General features: G+C 35.5%; 2 protein-coding genes across 2 annotated transcripts in view; both read right to left on the reverse strand.

Moving 5' to 3' along the window:
* mchr2a (melanin concentrating hormone receptor 2a) lies at positions 1 to 12,541 on the reverse strand. Its single transcript, XM_042772804.1, has 5 exons — positions 12,197 to 12,541; positions 8,581 to 8,790; positions 4,302 to 4,496; positions 3,620 to 3,739; positions 1 to 2,618 (listed from the first exon to the last, which is right to left on the reverse strand). Exons 1-5 carry the CDS (start codon positions 12,475 to 12,477, stop codon positions 2,306 to 2,308), a joined length of 1,119 nt encoding a protein of 372 aa, XP_042628738.1. The 5' UTR covers positions 12,478 to 12,541; the 3' UTR covers positions 1 to 2,305.
* Positions 12,542 to 15,595: 3,054 nt separating this feature from the next.
* Positions 15,596 to 19,136, reverse strand: part of me1 (malic enzyme 1, NADP(+)-dependent, cytosolic) — a 64,990-nt gene continuing 61,449 nt past the window's right edge. The window contains exons 10-14 of the mRNA XM_042772805.1: positions 18,865 to 18,970; positions 18,638 to 18,780; positions 18,377 to 18,550; positions 16,010 to 16,108; positions 15,596 to 15,900 (exon numbers count right to left, since the gene is read on the reverse strand). Coding sequence (XP_042628739.1) covers positions 15,733 to 15,900; positions 16,010 to 16,108; positions 18,377 to 18,550; positions 18,638 to 18,780; positions 18,865 to 18,970 — 690 coding nt within the window. The 3' untranslated portion in view covers positions 15,596 to 15,732. The remainder of the gene's footprint in view (positions 15,901 to 16,009; positions 16,109 to 18,376; positions 18,551 to 18,637; positions 18,781 to 18,864; positions 18,971 to 19,136) is intronic.

Here is a 19,136-nt window from a genome sequence, read left to right on the forward strand (position 1 = left end):
CTACACCACTGCTGCCAGCTACTTCATCATGACGTCCACTTTCACACCAGACAATCCCAAAATGCCATTTCTCCACAATGGCAACTTTTTGTCCCGAGCAATATTATTATTTTTTTGTTTGTAACAATGGTAATGCACTCACAAAAGATGAGTGGAAACATGCTCACACGCCTCAATACATTCTGTACAGTACAAAGCAATCTTTAGGAACTTAACATATTGCTGGTATGATGGTTTTTTAACCACATAACAACATAACATTCACAAGATAATAAAATATAACATTTTATAAACGTCACATACAGTCAAGCTTGAAACTATAAAACATGGCAATATTATAGTACAAGGACACAATGTGGTCTACTTCTGTGCCCTGAACACAATTTTTATGTTACGTCCTGTTTTTATACAGTCTATGGTTACGTCCCAGGTGTAAGGTCTGTCTAGGGGAGTAAACTGTGGAGAGAAGAAAAAAAGAAAGAAAAAAGTGAGATGAGAAGTTTCCGTTCGTGGGTTTTAAAATAGAGGCACACTAATTGTATAGGTCTGGGGATCCCTGCAGATTATTACTATTATTATTATTATCACTTTAAAATGGCTTTTTGGTTGCTTTTAGTCAGAAAACGACACACTTTGACCCGGCCTCCTCCTCCCCTTCTCTATTATTAGCGGTAGTAATTACATCAGCGATAGAAAAGTGGCGCCCAACCTCAGTAACATTTTATGGTATTACAGCTGTGAAATTATAAAACAAAAATATAAAAAAAAAATGAAATAAATAAATAAAAATACACATTCTGAGATATGACCTAAAATGAATTGTGCATTTTATTAACATTAAAACGTCCTCCTCCCATTTTCTAAATTTGGGGAAGCTGTGGCTCCCCCGATGAGCCGCCACTGGAGTGTGCCCGTCCCCTGCCCTGCACGACAGACACATTCAATTTCAGCTCAACAGGGATACCTACAGTCTATGGGATTTACTAACAAAAGATATAATTGACGAAGCAAACCGAAAGGAAGCAAAGCAGACTTCAGGAGGGGGCATACCAAAATAATAAACAAAAAGTACCCTCTGACAATTTAAGGAGTAAAACTACTTTAACTACCAAAAGAAAACAAAAACAAAAGAAATGTAGGCTACATTAACCAAAAACAGGAGAAAAACATATTCCAAAAATTAAACTGGCACCCACCTCCCTACAGCTTCCAGCCCGTTTGAGCATAAGGTAGTAACAACAATGAGAACTGATGGTAACGCTCTATACAGGCTACAATAAGCCTCAACTTAGTAAGAAAATTACACAGTCTCAACTCTATACAGGACAACAAGCAGAAGGCAGGTAAGGGACACAGCACTCTGGAAGGCAGGCTTTCGTTCGAATGTCACTGCAAGCTTCTGTTGAGTGTGCAGACTCTTCACAGTAACGAGCAGCAGGTGTAAGCAAGCACCTGGTAGAGCAGCAGAGAGACACAAAGAGGAAAAAACACCAAAACACCTAACGGAATATACACCACCATAACAGACAACCACGTAACGTATTATTATACACGTAACAATTATTATTATATTGTATTCTCCGATGATGAATACTGCAGACCACAATTGAATGCGACCTGATACTGCCAAATGCCCTTCAAAACATTAATTCAATTTCAATTAAAGGCAGGGTTGTGTGTCATTCAGAATTGAATCGAACATGCATTTTCAACTAAGAATGCAATTACAGTTTCTCAATTTGAATGGCATAATTGCAATTCAAATTTGAAATGAAAGGAAATAGATAAAAAAGAAAAAAACAATATTGAAAAGTCAAGACTAAATACATTTTCATTTAATTTTTAGGAAGAAAAGTGTAGTTTGTAAAAACGAACTTTAAACATTTGCAAAATAAAGACTTGTTTAAAATTTTTTTAAGGTTTATAGGCATAATGATAGATAGATAGATAGATAGATAGATAGATAGATAGATAGATAGATAGATAGATAGATAGATAGATAGATAGATAGATAGAATGTAGAGTGAATTACTTAAACTCAGCAGTAGAGGGAGCCAAAAACCACATTAAACAATAATAACGCAACATTTACAACTCAGGCCTACTGTAAAAAGTGCAAGACATGCATACATGCAGATGTAAAACAGCTAATGCCTCCTTTATAAAATCACTCCCAACAATTAGATTTGAAAACAAGAAACAAGAATCTTTCTCCAAAACAAGTGCACTTTGCCTAAGACCAACAAAGGCTTATGCATTGATTCATCCATTTACAGTGTTATGTGTGTTTCAGTGTGAATTCAGCTTAAAAACTGGAGCGGGGGGCCTGGATTTCCCGTTCCACACTCGGCATGCTGGGTGCATCCCGACAGACCAGCCTGTGGCGGAAGTGTCCACTCAGCAGAATGTAGATGAAGGGGTTTATACTGCTGGCGGCATAGCTCAAGCACACAGACAGGTAGTAGCAGGTGTGGTACGCTAATGAGGGGCGTGGTACACTTAAGTTAACTAGCTGCAACACGTGGTACGGCCCAACACTGACCAGGAAAACCGCTACCAGAACCAGGACCATTTTAGTGAGGCGGACCACACGTTCCCGAGGCAGGGTGGTGTTATACCTGAGAGAAAGTAGGGAATGTAGGATTTGGTCATACAGTATATTTCCTAAACATTAAATCTAAGTTTAGGGTAATTAAACTCAGGGCTGGATTCACAGACAGGGCCTAGACTAAACCAGGATTAGGCCATAGTTCAATTAGGACATTTTACAAAGTAATTTTTATAAGCCTGTATTTGAAAAAAAAAAACATTACTGGTGTGCATGCTGAGTCAAAACAAGGGCACTGACATATTCTAAGATCAATCAGTGTAAGTTTCTTTCAGTTGAAACAGCTCAGACTTACATTTTAGTCTTTGAAACCGGGGGTCAGTGTTCTAATATATATTCCTAAGTATACAAATTACAGTTAAAAGCACAGTTCGCCAGGTACAGTTTCACTTCAAGTTCTAAGCTCAGTCGATAGCATTTGTGGCATATTGTTGACCACAGCAAAATTAATGTCCACTTGTCTCTCCTTTTCTTTAAAAAAGCAAAACACTGGGTTACAGTGAGGTATGGCAATATAATTCCATAAAACCTAAAACCCTGAAACTGTATAAAATATTTATTTAAAAAATTTAACAGCTCAAATAATACACAGTGTTTAACAGAAAAATGTAAGCGCTTTTAAGCAATATTGGTTACATTTATGTCCACTGTATATACATTTTTGTTTTTAGGAAAACATTGTGTTGAACCTAGAATATTTTTAATAGATTTTACTTATAATTCATGGTTTAGCCCAAAAAAATCTACATCAGAATGCACTGTCAATCTAAAACTAAAACATTTCGCAAAAGGGATATCACATCTGACAGCTTCATACAAGAAATTCACTTATTCACTTTGCAGTAGATATTCTCTTTATGGATGACGAATTAAACATTAACGAACGAAACCAGTGTAGACCTACTTAAGATAGAATAGTCAAGCTAGTGACAGGCTTCACAAGCAATTCAATTAGTAGATTTGGCAGTTTTATATCACATACTGTACTTGCTGTAATGAAGGTAAAGTCACCTGTGAGCCTTTTTGTTCTTGCGATACATTCTCCAGGAGTAGCAAAGAATCAGTATATAGCAGATGAGAATCAGAGGTAATGGCAGGAAGAAGGAGGTCACAGTCTGGTAGAGTGTATACCTACAGATATATGAGGACACATATTTAAACCCTTCACATCTCCCTCTCTACAGTATGTTTCATCCCACTTATTTTAATTAAACAAGAAGGCTGGATTCCTCAGAGCCACAGACTTCTGTACATGCAATTTTCTACTGAAGGGGAAAAGATACTGACAGAAAAAAAAAAAACATTGTGAAAAAAACATTTATTTTGTTGCTTTTAAGTGACTATAAGCCAATGCGGCACTATACTGAATGACATCTTTCACAGCAAATAACAGAAAATAACTTATTTTTTTTAGTGAATTTCGCAAAAAAAAAAAAAAATTCTATATAACTTTGTAGGCTTTTGTAGCATTTCTGAAAATTCTGAAAATGGTATGTGAAAAACAGCCAGTTGTTTGTGAGCCATTTTCTTTTTCTTTTCAATAGAAGATTGTGTAACAATAGAGTAACAGAAGGATAGAATTCAGACTTCAAAGCAGAACTATGTCAATAAAAATAAACAGAGGGTGAGAGAAGGAAGGATAATCAGACCTGTGCAGCAGGTAATAATACACAAGTAAAGCAGAACCAATTACCAGAGCACTTCTTTGGGAGAGACCAGGTTAAGGGAACAGCTCTCAAGACCGTCCCTGAAGCGGATCACTTTAGCATGAACCCAGGCTGGCAGAACCATGATGAAGGAGGCTGCCCACACAAACAGGTTAATGCGGATTGTCCTGGATCTGGTTCTGAGACTCAACAAGCGAAATGGATGAACAAGGGCCAGGTATCTGGAGTACATCAATAAAAAACAATATAGATTTTACTCTCCATATATATCTATATATATATCCATATATGTGTGGTTTTATCATTTAATTAGTTGTCTGGCCATCTATGAGAAGCAAAATAATCCATTTAAAAATGTTTCTCTTGTCATCATTGCTCTGCTGGCGAAGACACAATCTGAAAAATAACTGTAAAGGACAGACAACCTTGTTGCTTAAAAAGCAAGTGAGCAGCTGCAAGTGAGGTTAGTATTAAAACGTCTTGTGGCAAGATGGCATCAGACAGTTAAGATTGTCTACTTAAACCCAACAATATACCTCTTTAAAAAAAGGAGAGGAGGATAAGGGGCTACTGCAGATGCTGCATTGTGGGAAATGAGGGTTTGCATTAACAGCCAACTGCAGCTCCCTGGCGATGATCAAATAACACTGTCTAAATCTCTGGTCTAGGAGATTCTTCCTCAGAATCATCCATTATAATTCTCAAAATGTAATATTAAATTTGAAGAAATATTCATATAGAACATATAGCACTCCTTACTATGCAAAGGAAGAACAAAATAGGCAAGCCCCTTATTATACATTGTGCAAAACCAATGTGTGAAGACAAAAGACCAAGACAAAAGAGTGATAATTCATGTGCAGCAATTAATTTGCAATACAAGGAAACAATATCCAAAATCCATAATTCAAAACAAACAAAACAAGAATCACAAAAACTCAGAACTGCACTTAGAATGCTTAATATATATATTTGAATTTACTAAAATTAGATCTTTAAAGCCTTATTTCTTTCTTTTGAAACTGTTTGAGGCATCTGTTTTGTTCTTTTCCTTGTTATTTATTTCATGTTATTGTTTCTTTATTTTGATATTTCGCTCTTTGAATTTGCACAGCACTTAATTGTTGGCCATAATTGTGCACGATCAGGGATGGGCAGTATTTCAGATACATGTATTTAAAATACGTATTTGAAATACAAAATACTATTTTGTATTTAAAAGCCTTTGGGGAAAAATCAAATGTACATGCCCCCTTCCTCCAGTATTCATCACATGAGCTGCAGCTGTACAGCTCCATCCAGCATTGGGTGAGTGACTTTTATGGAATAAGAGAAGGTGAGTATGTCATGGTCAACTGTAGTTGTTGAATAAAGTTAAAATAGTGCATCGTTCAGATTTGCCTTCAGTTAACATGGAAGAAGAAAAGAGCATTGAATAGTGTTAGTAAATCAGTTTTAATAGTTAATCGATTATTGTTTTTTTATCAACTAGCTTGTCAAATGTGTTTAAAGCATTACTGCATGTTAGGCCTGGGTGATATGACAATACATATTGTGGCAATGATATAAAGTGTGAATCGACTAAACTTTTTCTAAATCATTATATAGATAGACTATATTCGTGCAGCTTTTAGTGGGCAGGAATTATTGTAACGTTGAAATGGAAAAAGAAGCAAGAATGAATGAGCAGTAGAATGTGATGTTCTGGGTGGAGAGTGGAACGCAGGCAAGTAGGCCTACACTTTTGACTTAATAGCTTTTGAGCAAATAGTGTTAAATGCTATCTAAATGAATTCTAATTTTAAAATTTAAATTTTAGATAAACTTTCTCATTTTAAAAAAACTTTATATAGAACAAAATAAACTTAACATTAAATAAATGTTGTTGTTTTTTTTTTTTTGTTGTTGTTGTTTTTTTTTTGCAATTCCTAAGAGGTATGTAAAATGAAAACAAAAGTTTCTAAGCAGTTGTACACATCGAAATGTGTGTTTGTTTGTTTTCTTTCTCCAGAATAGGTCCAGATAGATTTTAGCCTATAGGGGATACCTGCACTGGATGGCCAATTTTACATGTATTTTGTGTATTTTCAAAATACAAAATACTGTATTTGTATTTAAATTAGTACTGTCAAACAATTAATCGCGATTAATTGCATCCAAAATAAAAGTTTTTGTTTACATAATATATGTGTTCTGTGTTTATTTATTATGTATATATAAATACACACACATACAATATATATTTAGAAAATATTTACGTATATACATTTATATTATTATATTTTATTTTATATAAATATATTTAATATATAAACATAAAATATTTTTCTTAAATATATGCACGCATGTGTTTGTATTTATACATAAATAATAAATATACACAGTGCACACACATATATTATGTAAACAAAAACTTTTATTTTGAAGGCGATTAATCGCAATTAATTGTTTTATCACACTTTTTGTTTCAATATGTAAATCTTCTACAATTTATCAATAGTTAAAAATACAATATTGAAATTTTTGTTTAACTCTGCTCTCATGAAAGCTTTTTTAATATTTCAGTTTATGATGTTACATCTTTGCCTATAATTATATCGCTGTGGCTGCTTTTGAACTGTATATATATATATATATATATATATATATATATATATATATATATATATATATATATATATATATATATATATATATATATATATATAAAAAAAATGGCTAATGAAAGTGGATGAAACAAATCAAGCCTCTGAGGGCGCTGTAGCCAGAGTACTAATCCCTTTACAGACTCCATTTCCCATCATCCCATACTTGGTGCTGCTGATTACACTCACACCTGTCCCCTATCCCATGGAATATTTAGCCAGCACGCTCACACACTCTCTTTGCGAGGTTTTGTTTTGCCGTGGCTTACGATTCTGAACGTTATTCCCTGTGTATGACCCTGAACTGTGTAACTTGTTATGACTCTAACCTTCCCCCCGGTGCAGTAATGGGGGGAAGGTTAGGAGGATTCCAAGGGCCCAATGAGGGAGAAGGGGCCCAGAATGCGATTTTTACAGAGGGGGATCCATGAGTCAATATGCTGTTCAGGGGGCCCAGAAAACATAACAGCACCCCTGACCTTTATCGCCCTGTTTGCCTGGATTACGTTTAAACTGTTTGCTGCCTGCCTTGATCAACTGCCTACTTTGTGATTATGTCTCTGCTCTGCCTGTAACATACCTGTCACCGGTGATTGAACCCTGCCTGTTTGTACCACAGTAATTTTGTGAATAAAGCCACACATGTTGTCTAACACAGTGTTACAGAGGTGATGCATCAAGTACCACTGAAGAATTTACTACTATTTTCTGTTGAAATACATTTGTAACCCTCAAAGGAGGAAAGCTATATATGCAAAAAAATAAAAAAAAAATAAATAAATAAAAATTCATAAAATATTCAGTATGCATTTATTTATATGTTAAATAAACATTAAACTATTTTTCTTATAATATCAAAATACATAATTTTGGGGAAGAGAAAAGCTTAATGTTTATTTATTTATTAAATTATATTTATTCATCCAGTTATATATATATATATATATATATATATATATATATATATATATATATATATATATTTTTTTTTTTTTTTTTTTTTTTTAAACAATAAGCACGTTTTCCTTTCCTTTTCCTTCCTGATGTAATAATTAATGTATTAGAGGGTTAAGGACAACATTTACACACATTTATGTTGAAACCAGTTTACAAAACCACTGTAAAAGAAAACGTCTCAAAACCTTATAGTTACAGAGATAAAGCCCTTTTAACAACTTCTCCGTGTGGCAGTCTGCCTCAGATTCAGTTGTCTCCTTTTCTTCTTCTTAGAACTCATAGCATGAGCTGTTATTTTCAGAAGACATCAAATTTAAATTTAACATCAGTGATTCAGAAAGGCTACTTCTCATTGAATATTTTTTAATATCACGCATCAGGACACCGAATCAAATGATGAGTCACAAACATTTCTCATCACATTAGGTGCAGGAGTCTATATGAATGCATTTTTGATTTTGAGTGCATCAATGCAATAGAGACAATCTGAGTAGGATACAAATTTTTATTTAAATGGATCTACTTTTACCAAAATAAAAATGACTCTTTAAATGAAAAATGAATCACTTGTAAAATGTGTATTGTTATATTTGCTGAAAACCCACTTAATGCTTGTTTTATTAAAGACAGTTATCTGGAAATCTAATTAAATTCTTTTGAGCATGAGAAGAACAATGGTATTAATATTTCCCTGATCACAAACCTGTCTAAACTCATAGCGGTCATGACTGCAGCGCATGCCACCTGGTTGCAGTTATCAAGAGAGGTGATGATGGTGCAGAGCGTGTTGCCGAACACCCAGTGCCCTCCACGCGCCCACTGGTGAATCAGGAACGGCATGACAGTCACGTGGACCAGGTCGGCCACAGCCAGGTTCCCCATGTACACATCTGGCACAGTCTTTTTGGCAGATCTACAAGAAGGACAAGAAAGAATTTGTTGTGATCTGTGGTCCCTTGATGAGATACTGCTAAAGAAACAACAAGGAAATGTGTGAAAAGAAAAACTGCAAGTTGCAAACAGGGTTACATAACCTCCAGTGAGTGACAGCTCCAATGCGGTTGGGTAATGGTTAATTGTGAAAATCTTCTGAGGAATTCCCCCACAGCTAATTAAAAAGGCTACTCGTATCGGCCATTTCCAGTGCCATGGTTCACTGTTCACATCACTCTTCACATTAGCCTCAATATTGGTTTGGTGTGTCCCTTATGTGCCATATTTCATTCATTCATTCATTCATTCATTCATTCAACTTTATTCACGTCCCCCAAGGGGCAATTAGTTTTGCAGAAAGACATACAAACAACATAAAGAGCACAAAAATTATACAAAAAAACAAGCCTAGTAATACAATTTACGACCCACCCCACCAAAAAAATAAAAATAAAATAATGGATATTTAAAAAAATAAATAAATACTGACCATTACCTACATTTAGCATGAATATTGTAGTAGGAATAAATGAGCATCTGTAACGATTACTCTTCAGTAAAGGAAATCTAAGCTGCAAACCAGAAGGTAGAAACTCAAACTCAGAGGACAGGGGATGATCACTGGCTGATAAAATGGAATTGGCTTTCCACAGTTAGACTACTCTGCTCAGTACCTAAAATTTTACTGCTAACCTTTATTATTCTGGACAAAGCATTTTTAGCCTTAACACTAAGATTGCTATACCAACATATTATAGAAAATGTGTGAGATTTATAAAAAAAAAAAAGGGACATGAGAGTCTTATCCACATAAAATTTTGACAATTTGGGAAGACAATATAGTCGTTGTTGTGCTCTCTTACCAATCATCTCCACACTGGCTACAAATTTAAACTCATTATAAATCAAACTGCCAATATACTTATAAGATTCCACAACTTTAATTGCCTGTCCCTTAATAACAGTATTCTGAATAACAGAATATTTATGTCTAAAATCAATGAGCATTTCTTTTGTCTTTGCAACATATAACTGATTTCCTGAATGACTAATTTTCTACTGTTAATCATCTAACTCAGCCAGTTAAGAGCTACATTTATCCTTAGATGTTATATGAATATGATCCTTGAAGCACAGGTTTTATTAGCTGGCAATTATTGAAACACATATAATAATTCCACAATTCAAACCACCAATCATCACCTCCATCACAAAATGAACCAAAAAAATACAAACATTCTATCATAAACAGAAAAAATGCTGCACAAACATTGTGTCCTGTTTACTTCTGTACATACACAAACACACACACACACACACACACACATATACACTTATCTCTCTCCTTCTCCCACATTCATTGATGCACCACACAACAGTTAGTGAAGTTATTAGCTAGTTATGTTGGCTTGAGAAAGCCAGCATACTGTTATACTATTTAAACATCTTATTATTCTTTTAAGACCCAGGATTTTTAACTGTATACTGTATCTCCTCCTAGGGCTTTAATTCTACTAGCACCAAACTCTGCAGAGACCTTTGACCTCATCTGTAGGTTTTTTGCTATATCTTTTCTAACTGATCAGACTTACAGTTTTTGTATAAATAATTATCAAAAAATAAATAAAATTATAAAAATTTAATTGGTTGAGCAAAAATGCCCCATCTGAAAGACAATTACAGTCCACTAGAGCAGTGGTTCCCAACCACGTTCCTGGAGGCCCCCCGACACTGCACGTTTTCCATGTCACCTTAATCAAACACACCTGATTCAGATCCTCAGCTCATTAGTAGAGACTCCAAGACCTGAATTGCGTGTTTCAGACAAAGGAGACATGCAAAATGTGCAGCGTTGGGGGGCCTCCAGGAACGTGGTTGGGAACCACTGCACTAGAGGGAGCCATAGGATAAGAAGTCTTTCAACTCTCATTTACTTTCGTTTTCAATTCGTTAAATTTACAAATAAATGCATGCATTTCCTTTATGCTCCCAAGCAAAGCTAACATATTTGATCGTGCCCAGGTCAGGACTCGAGAATATTGACTGTCCATGTGAAAGAAGCTCGGGACAAATGATCCGTCACAGCTCCCATTGGCCCTGCCTCCTCACTAAACTTTATCATTTGCATGTTTTTTTCACAACGTTTTAAGCCTTGCCAATCAAAACATTCAAGCATTTTTCACCATTCAAGCATAAGATAACAGGAAAGAATTCAGTGATTACCAGCTATTTTGTGCGACAGAGAGCCCTGTCGTTGTGTCTGAAAAATATATGACATCATGGCTAGTATCATCGAAACAAATTATTTAGAAATAAATCGGATGTGGATCATTAGTTATTGGATTCGTGCATTAAAGCGACCGCATTGTTCTTATATGCCATCAATACCCTGCTGTTACAGTCACGGTTAATAATAACTTATATGCTACTTTTACTTACCAGGTAACGTTACGATATATCATGGTTTTCTGTACTGCGTAGGATAGTAGCATCCTCATCTGGCTCATTTACTGTAGTTTCTGTAATGTTAACGTTGGTGTCATCTGCTGCAGCAGTAGGTATAAGGAAATCCTCGACCTTTCCTAGTGGGTATAGCTACGCCTTTTCACGTAGACTACACCACTGTATGTACGTATGTATGTACAAGCAAAAAAAAAAAAAAAAAAAAAAAAAAAAAAAAAAATGTGTTTTGCATTTTTATTTAATTTTTGATGCTCAGTGATTATGTTCATTATGAAAAGCAAATTAACAAATCTGTGCTGCATACTGTACATGTAATGTGGAAAAGAAATCAGGCAAATAGAAAGCAATATTTCATTAATCTGTGATTTGGCTAATAAAAAACATTTTGATTAAGAAAATGTAATATTTTTAAAATTATCAAATTAAACGATCTTTTATTGTCATATGGGTTATAATTAAATTTGCATGGAAAAGGAATCATATATTAAATGTATAGTGGCAGTATCTCATTTAAGCTATCCAATTATTACAGTTATCAAATCCAACTCAATTCAAATTCAATAATGATTTCAAAAACATTCGTAAATCTTCATAAACATGTTTTATTATTTGTTATGTTCTGATTACATTAGATTTTTTTTTTCTTTGAAATTTGTCATATTTCTTTAACTACCTATACACAGGTATTTGTCTATATAGAAAAAGAAAATCTTCAACCACAAATACCATTCCAGGTAGAGGTATAGCATAGTACATTTTAAGGGAAGAATGTATTCTATATGTAATAACGAATTTATTTTATTTTATGTCATTAAGTAAATGTATAGTTTTTATTTATTTATTTATTTATTTATTTATTTATATTTGAACAAATGCTAAATTAATGAAAAAGATAGTTTTGCCTCGTCAACCTGTAAACTTACCTTAAAATAGTCACCAAAACAAGAATATTTCCAACAAGCCCGGTGGAGCACAAAAATCCAATAAATGCAGGAAGAATTTTGGTTTCCGTGACGTGAACAATATTATAATATTCATCTGCTGGATATCCTGCTGCTGTCTCATTAGCGCGCGTGCTGTTGTCTAATTTGAGCGTAAAGTTCCAAACAACAGGTTCCGACTCCACCATGGCGCTCATCATTTGGGTTTCATTTTGACGAGACTGCGCTGAATGCGGTAACACTACACGTAGTTGTATGTCCATGGAAAGTCCTGGTAGGTTTCAGCATCCTCATCATACCACACACAGTGCGCACTGGCGTCTCCACTCTCACCAGCGCGCACACAGCCACTTGTTACCAGTCAGTGACTCACTCCAACTCGATATCATTGACTGATAATATTGACCAGGATTTTGTCGCACATTCGGTCCTTCTTCAATAGCCAACCAAACTGTACTAGTTGTGCTGCTTTTAACTTTGATTATTTGCACTGAAGTGGAAAGAGTGTGATACATTTACAGTGGCATAATTTAGGTATTTGAATTAGAAAATTTGAAACATATCAAAAGACATCAAATATAGCCTAACTGTCGTTAGAAAAATCTATCTATCTATCTATCTATCTAGAAACGTTACATTTATTATTTTTTTTGCTTTTGAAAGAAGTCTATTATTCTTGATATATCAATGAGGCACACCTGTTTTCAACATGCATAATTATAAGAAATATTTCTTAAGCAACAAATCAGCATATTAGAATGATTTCTGAAGGGTCACGTGATACTGGAGACTGGAGTAACTGAAAATTCATCTTTGCCATCACAGGAATAAATTACATTTTAAGAGATATTATTGTAACGTTTCCAAACTTTTGAACAGTATTAACCATAGATAGATAGATAGATAGATAGATAGATAGATAGATAGATAGATAGATATCAAATAGAAGAGTTATTTTGAATTGTAAAAATAGTTAACAATATTAGTGTTTTACTGTATTTCTGATCAAATAAATGCAGCCTTGGTGAGCCTAAGAGACTTACATATGCATATATATGCAGTCTCACAAAAAAAAAAAACTGAAACGTAAAGGGATAGTTCATGTATAAGTTGCTTTCTTATGTTGAAAATAAAAGAAGATATTTTGAAGATTGCTGGTAATCAAACAGTTGGTGGTTGCCATTGACGTCCAGTATTTCTTTTCCTACTATACAGAAGTCAATGGCAACCACCAACTGTTTGATTACCAGCAATCTTCAAAATATCTTCTTTTATGTTGAACATAAAAAAGCAAATCATACAGGTTTGGGACAACATGAGGGTGAGTAAATGATGACATAATTTTCATTTGTGGGTGAACTATACCTTTAAGGAATTATGGTTTAATCAGTGCTCCATAAGGACCTCTTTTATTTCACCTTGTGAATTTATTGGCAAAAAAATAAAAAATAAAAATAAGAAAAACCTTTATATTTTACATTTATGCATTAGTACAATTTATTCTAAGTTGCTTATTCAAGGTTTATTTAGTCAAATATGCATTTCGTTGCAATTGAACAGTGACCTCTGTTTGAGCTACAAAATAAAAAAAGGGAAAAACTCAAGCCTACATTCTGATCATTTTCATAGGGAAATTTTGCTCTTACCAGCATTTAATCTTTTGAATGAGAAAAAGTATTAATGAGATTCATTGGCATAGCTGCACCACCATAAGCAAACTCCCTGATTCCTCTTTAAATGAAGGAGCCTTAATGAAAAGCAAATGGTACTATCATGCAGTGTTCCTGGATGTTACCTTGATTACATTTGTATGATGTGTCATCAGTGGCCTTTCTTTGAAAAATGAACACTCTAGATTCCATTAATGTACTAAAGCAATATCTGTGCATATAGTTCATATGAAATGACAGGCAGATACAGAAAACTTGTTTTGAGGACATTAAAAATGAATCAAAGCCTTTATCTTAGAGTCCATCGAGGGCTGTAGATCTCGCAGTGTTGGTTCCTTATCTTTATTGAGATTTCTTAAAACATTTATCTGTGATATATATCACCTGAGATGGCTGCTGTAAGAAAGGAAACCCTATCGTTTCCCACTGTAGGAATGACATAAATGTGCAACTAAAGAATATAGTCTTAGATTATAATTTCTGTTTCACAAGTATGATCAGATAGAGTTAAGGTTATTCATATTTGGCGTACTGTCTGAGGGGAGGGCTCCGAGCTCAGAATTTGGCCCCAACCCAGACTACTCCCCCCGTGCCCCTAGCTGGGAATAGGATCAAGCCAAGAGTGAGGAGATGGGGTGGTCGAGGAATGTAGGTGGGTCGGCTATGAATATATAGGCCTCCTGTCAAGATGACTGGGTAGATCATTTGAACATGCTCCTCCCGAACATTGCTTATAAAACATCATGTCATAAATCCACAGATTTTGAGGGTATTCCAGCAGCACAGATCTCAGCACTTGGTAAATGTGCAAAGAATTGCAGTAATTGAGATGTTTATATGGCCGAACCCACAGTGATGTAATAAGTGGAGTGTTTGCATTGATCACAGGAAATGAATGAATATTACACAGTACTCTGTTTGAAAAGGAAAGCAAGTTGTACTACGGTCATGTAAAGGTTACAGAGGAACAGTGGCCAAATAGATCAAGAGGGGGGAACAGACAGCTTCATTGAGCACTAGTTGAACAAGGCGGAAAAAGTGATTTTAGCTAAAAAGACAAATTTTATTTTTACAGTTGTTGACCGGTTTTATTGGAAATTTGAAAACTTTTATCAAACCATTATGTTGGCAATGTTGAAGTTTTTTTTAATTATTATTTTGTTTTATACAGAAATTCTCACCTAAAATGCTAACTATGGAAAATAACTGGCCGCCAAGTGAACTGATTTGCCTTAAAGGGACTTTTAAAGAGACTTTATTGAAATAGATAATTTTGTCTTCAGGTCTCACTCCAAACCTGGCATTTTAAAAGATAATTAAGACAATGTTGTCTCTAAATACATCACCTGCATAAATACATACTAAGAACAATGGCATCAAAAAAGGCTTTATAAAGCACTCAGCTGGCAGCAATGATGGCTCATTAAGTTCTGCCAATGTTTTCAACAAAAGCACTTCAACAGATTCAGTGTAACTGCTACAGGAAGTGTACCAACTAATTAGTAGCTGCAGAGACATCTACAGCAATTGGTTATGATTTTAAAATAATGTGCATGATGCAAGAATCTCTACTTTATAAGTAATATCTACTTTATATCTGGAGGCAGAATTTTGCTTTTATTGAAGAGAGTGACTCATTAGGAAAGATTTAGATATTACAAGTATTTTAAAGTTGAAAGGGGCTTGATAATTATGGTCTGATTAAAGCATATTATACATATACATTTTATTAAAGATTTTTTTTTTGTTTACAGTACTGTGCGGTATTATAAACATGTCAAGAAATCACATTTAAAACAGTATTTTGTCATATTCTAAATCTCATTCTGGTCTGTGTATTTTGGGAGGTCACAGTCTGCACATTTGGACAGCCATGGCATTCTCAGGCCAGCTGTACGAATCCACTGCAAACTCTTCGTAGTCTGTGCTGAAGATGAGCGAATGAACAAAAGCCTCTTTATCATGTGGCTCCGGATGCAGCATTGCCATTTTGTTTTTGTAGGCGTACTCCACGATCTGTCATGATGCACATAAAATGTTTACGTAAAAAAAAAACCACAAGCACAAAGAATCTGTAAATAGCGATATGCATGAATCACGGCTGTAGCTTGAGAGTCGTGCTCACCTTCACAGCCAGCTTGAATGAAACTTCCCGGATGCTGTTGAGAGGAGGATACAGACGCCCCTCTGCAAGATCCTTCTCTGTCACCAGTTCCGCTATAGCCTGTAAACACAGGTCAAACTGATGACTTTTAATGGACTGAACATGTAGACAATATGTCTAATTGCACCATATGTGCACACGCACAAGTGTTAGAAACTTAATTCTTCTTCTCTTGTTTGTTTATGTGATATAACTGCATCAAATATTCATCCTGTTTTCCCACTGGTTAGAGACGTGGATTACACAGGCAGGAACAAGTGTGTTTTTCTTGCCTGTGACCAGCAAGATTCAATCAAAAACAGAAAGAGACCAAATTAATAACTAAAAGATTTATTTGGCCTAGACTCAAACCGGATTTTCAGTTCAGCCTCTGGTCTGTGGTACCAGTATTGTTATTGTTAAAAGGATAGTTCACCCAAAAATGATAATTCTGTCATGAGAATCATGCCTCATGTCATTACAAACCTGTATGACTTTCAGAAGATGGTATCTTAAAGAATGTTTGTAGGTTTTGGTTCCCATTGATTTCCATTGTATGCACAAAAATACAATGGAAGTCAGTGGGACCTGAAACTGCTTGGTTATCAACTTTCTTCAAATTATCTTCTTTTGTGTTCAGCAGAAAAAAAAAAAAGTCATACAGTTTTGGAAAAACATGAGGGTGAGTAAATGATGAAAGAATTTTAATTTCTGGTTCGATCAGCAGAAATAAAATACAGAGATGAAAATTAGAAATGTTGCCTTGGCAATTACCTGCAATTAACTAAAAATGACAAAAGCACACAAGATTACTAAAACTTAAACTAAAATGACAACATACAAAAGTGATGAATTCTATAATAGTATATAAAAAACACTAAACAGCACTAAGTGATACAGAATTAGATCTACAGGTCAACTGGTTAAATAATTGCCAGAAGCTCCTGCAGGTTTAATTAATCTAAAACAAAAGCACAGCTGTGGAGCTTCATTGTGCTGCCCTCAAAATAATTTCTTTTTGTAAATACTAATAATCTCCGAACCTTTTGGCTCCACTACAGCAACCTTGACCAGCAATAACAACAAGGCATAATACATCACAATAAGCTTTTGTCATTTTCCAATTTAGACCTAATTAATATAGACAACAAAATTCTCCAGCCACCATCAGCTGTAGTTAATCATTATTCTTGTTGCTCATTATCTTACTGCTTTATTTACATCCATTCCCCATCTCTCCCTCTATTTCTCTCAGTTAGTTTGCTTTGTGTACCACTTTGCCAATTTACATTCACATCCCATTCCTGAGACTCAATAGTCCAGAACCATAACTTATTGAAATACACAAAAGGGTAGTAGGACCAGCAGGGACTAAGAAATTAAGCATTCCCTCCTGCTGCCCAATGCTGTTTGAAGTTCAGACATCCCCACTGCAGCTACACTGGAGCATGAGAAGTGATCCAATTCAAGCTCGGAGTACGTCACACCACTCTGAGTGATTCTAAAGAGATAATTCTGCTTTGTTGGCACATGATGGTATGACATGTGGGGCTGTATGGACTTGACTAACCTTTTAGGCTGCAATGGGCAGCAGTTCTGTTTTCAGCAGAACAGGACAGTGGTTCATTGAGATTCAAACCAGCTCTGTTGTTTACCCCGTCTGATGCAACCATCCACAGTACCTGACTACAACACTGTCTGGCTGATATCAGGTGAAGCACGGAAGACAGCTTGACAGATAAGTTCAGCAAAATGCAAGACGACATTGCGCATACATTACATTGCGCACAGTGATAAGATGGAAACGTTCGCATATTGTAATGGGATTTTATGGTTTATTTCAAGCATGTAAATTTAGAGTAGTTCAATCAGCGGATCCATCTAAGAGCAGATCTATTAGGGATCCACTGATACATGGATCAAAACGTTCCCATGTGTATCTGTGTAAGCACTCAATGTAGCGAATCACAGACATATCTGTTGAGCATGTGAACACAATGGCCAGTCAGAGGTGTTTAAGGATCCGCTCATCAGCACTCATAATGCTAGCAAGAAATGCTGGTATCACCGGTACTCAAGTCGGTAATTTTGACAACCCTGTTTCTTATTATTAAATAACTGTCCAAGCATTGTAACTGAACATGTGACTGACCACATGAGAAGCACATTTCCAGGTTTGTAGGATCACAAACACACACGTCCACCATGAATGTATCTTCAATCGAACGTATGAGTTTTATCACTGAGGAACTATGCAGACTTATTTTTACAGATGTCCCCATGAGAAACTATTATCATCTGAATGGGGCTTTAGAGACAGACAGAAAATAGCAAGAGAGATTTGATCACCTCAGCTGTAATGAGGAATATATCCTCAGGGATATGTCTCATTGCACAAGCGGTGACCCCCAGCCCCACTCCAGGAAACACATAAGCGTTGTTGCCCTGACCAGGGTAGAACTTCCGCCCATCGGGAAGGGTTATCACATCAAAGGGACTTCCACTTGCAAATATCCCCCGTCCCTGTAATATAAAACACAAAGAGTCATAAATGAAACCAAATGTTTCACTCTCTCACACAAATGTACACATGTGACTCCTCAAATGCACCTCAGTGAGTGTGTAGCACTGCTCAGCAGTGCACTCTGCTTTGCTGGTGGGGTTACTTAGAGCGAAGATTATAGGTCTCTCATTGAACGATGCCATAGCCTTGATTATCTCCTCTGTGAAAGCACCAGTGATAGCTGCCACCCCTGAAGAGAAGAGAGGAAATTGAGTACAATAGTGCTGGGAAAACAGCAGCGTATATTTATTTTTATATATATATATATATATACCAATTATAGCAGTGGGTTTCAGCTCCTTCACTACATCCTCAAGCTTTTTCATTTGAGCATGCTCATGTGCAAACCTCTTTTTCTCATGGGTGAGGTGATCCCTACCCTGAATGAGAGACAGAGAGATGACAACAGAGAAAAAGACAGATGATGAAAGTGTATCGGCAACATACTACAGCACACCTCGCCGCAATGATAATGAACACAGATTATGAAGGCACAAAGAGACCAGTGGGTTGAAAATAATCAGAAATGGCACACAAAAGTGAGGT

Source organism: Cyprinus carpio, chromosome A16 (assembly GCF_018340385.1).
Source record: "Cyprinus carpio isolate SPL01 chromosome A16, ASM1834038v1, whole genome shotgun sequence".
Classification (NCBI taxonomy): domain Eukaryota; kingdom Metazoa; phylum Chordata; class Actinopteri; order Cypriniformes; family Cyprinidae; genus Cyprinus; species Cyprinus carpio.

Bases quoted from the DNA above. Each gene is read 5' to 3' on its own strand.
- mchr2a (XM_042772804.1), bottom strand. From the start codon at position 12,477: ATGGACATACAACTACGTGTAGTGTTACCGCATTCAGCGCAGTCTCGT. The intron at 8,791-12,196 runs GTAAGTTTACAG...TCCTTCTTGTAG, and splicing joins GTTTTGGTGACTATTTTAAG to ATCTGCCAAAAAGACTGTGC. The intron at 3,740-4,301 runs GTAATTGGTTCT...ATATATCTGTAG, and splicing joins TCTCCCAAAGAAGTGCTCTG to GTATACACTCTACCAGACTG.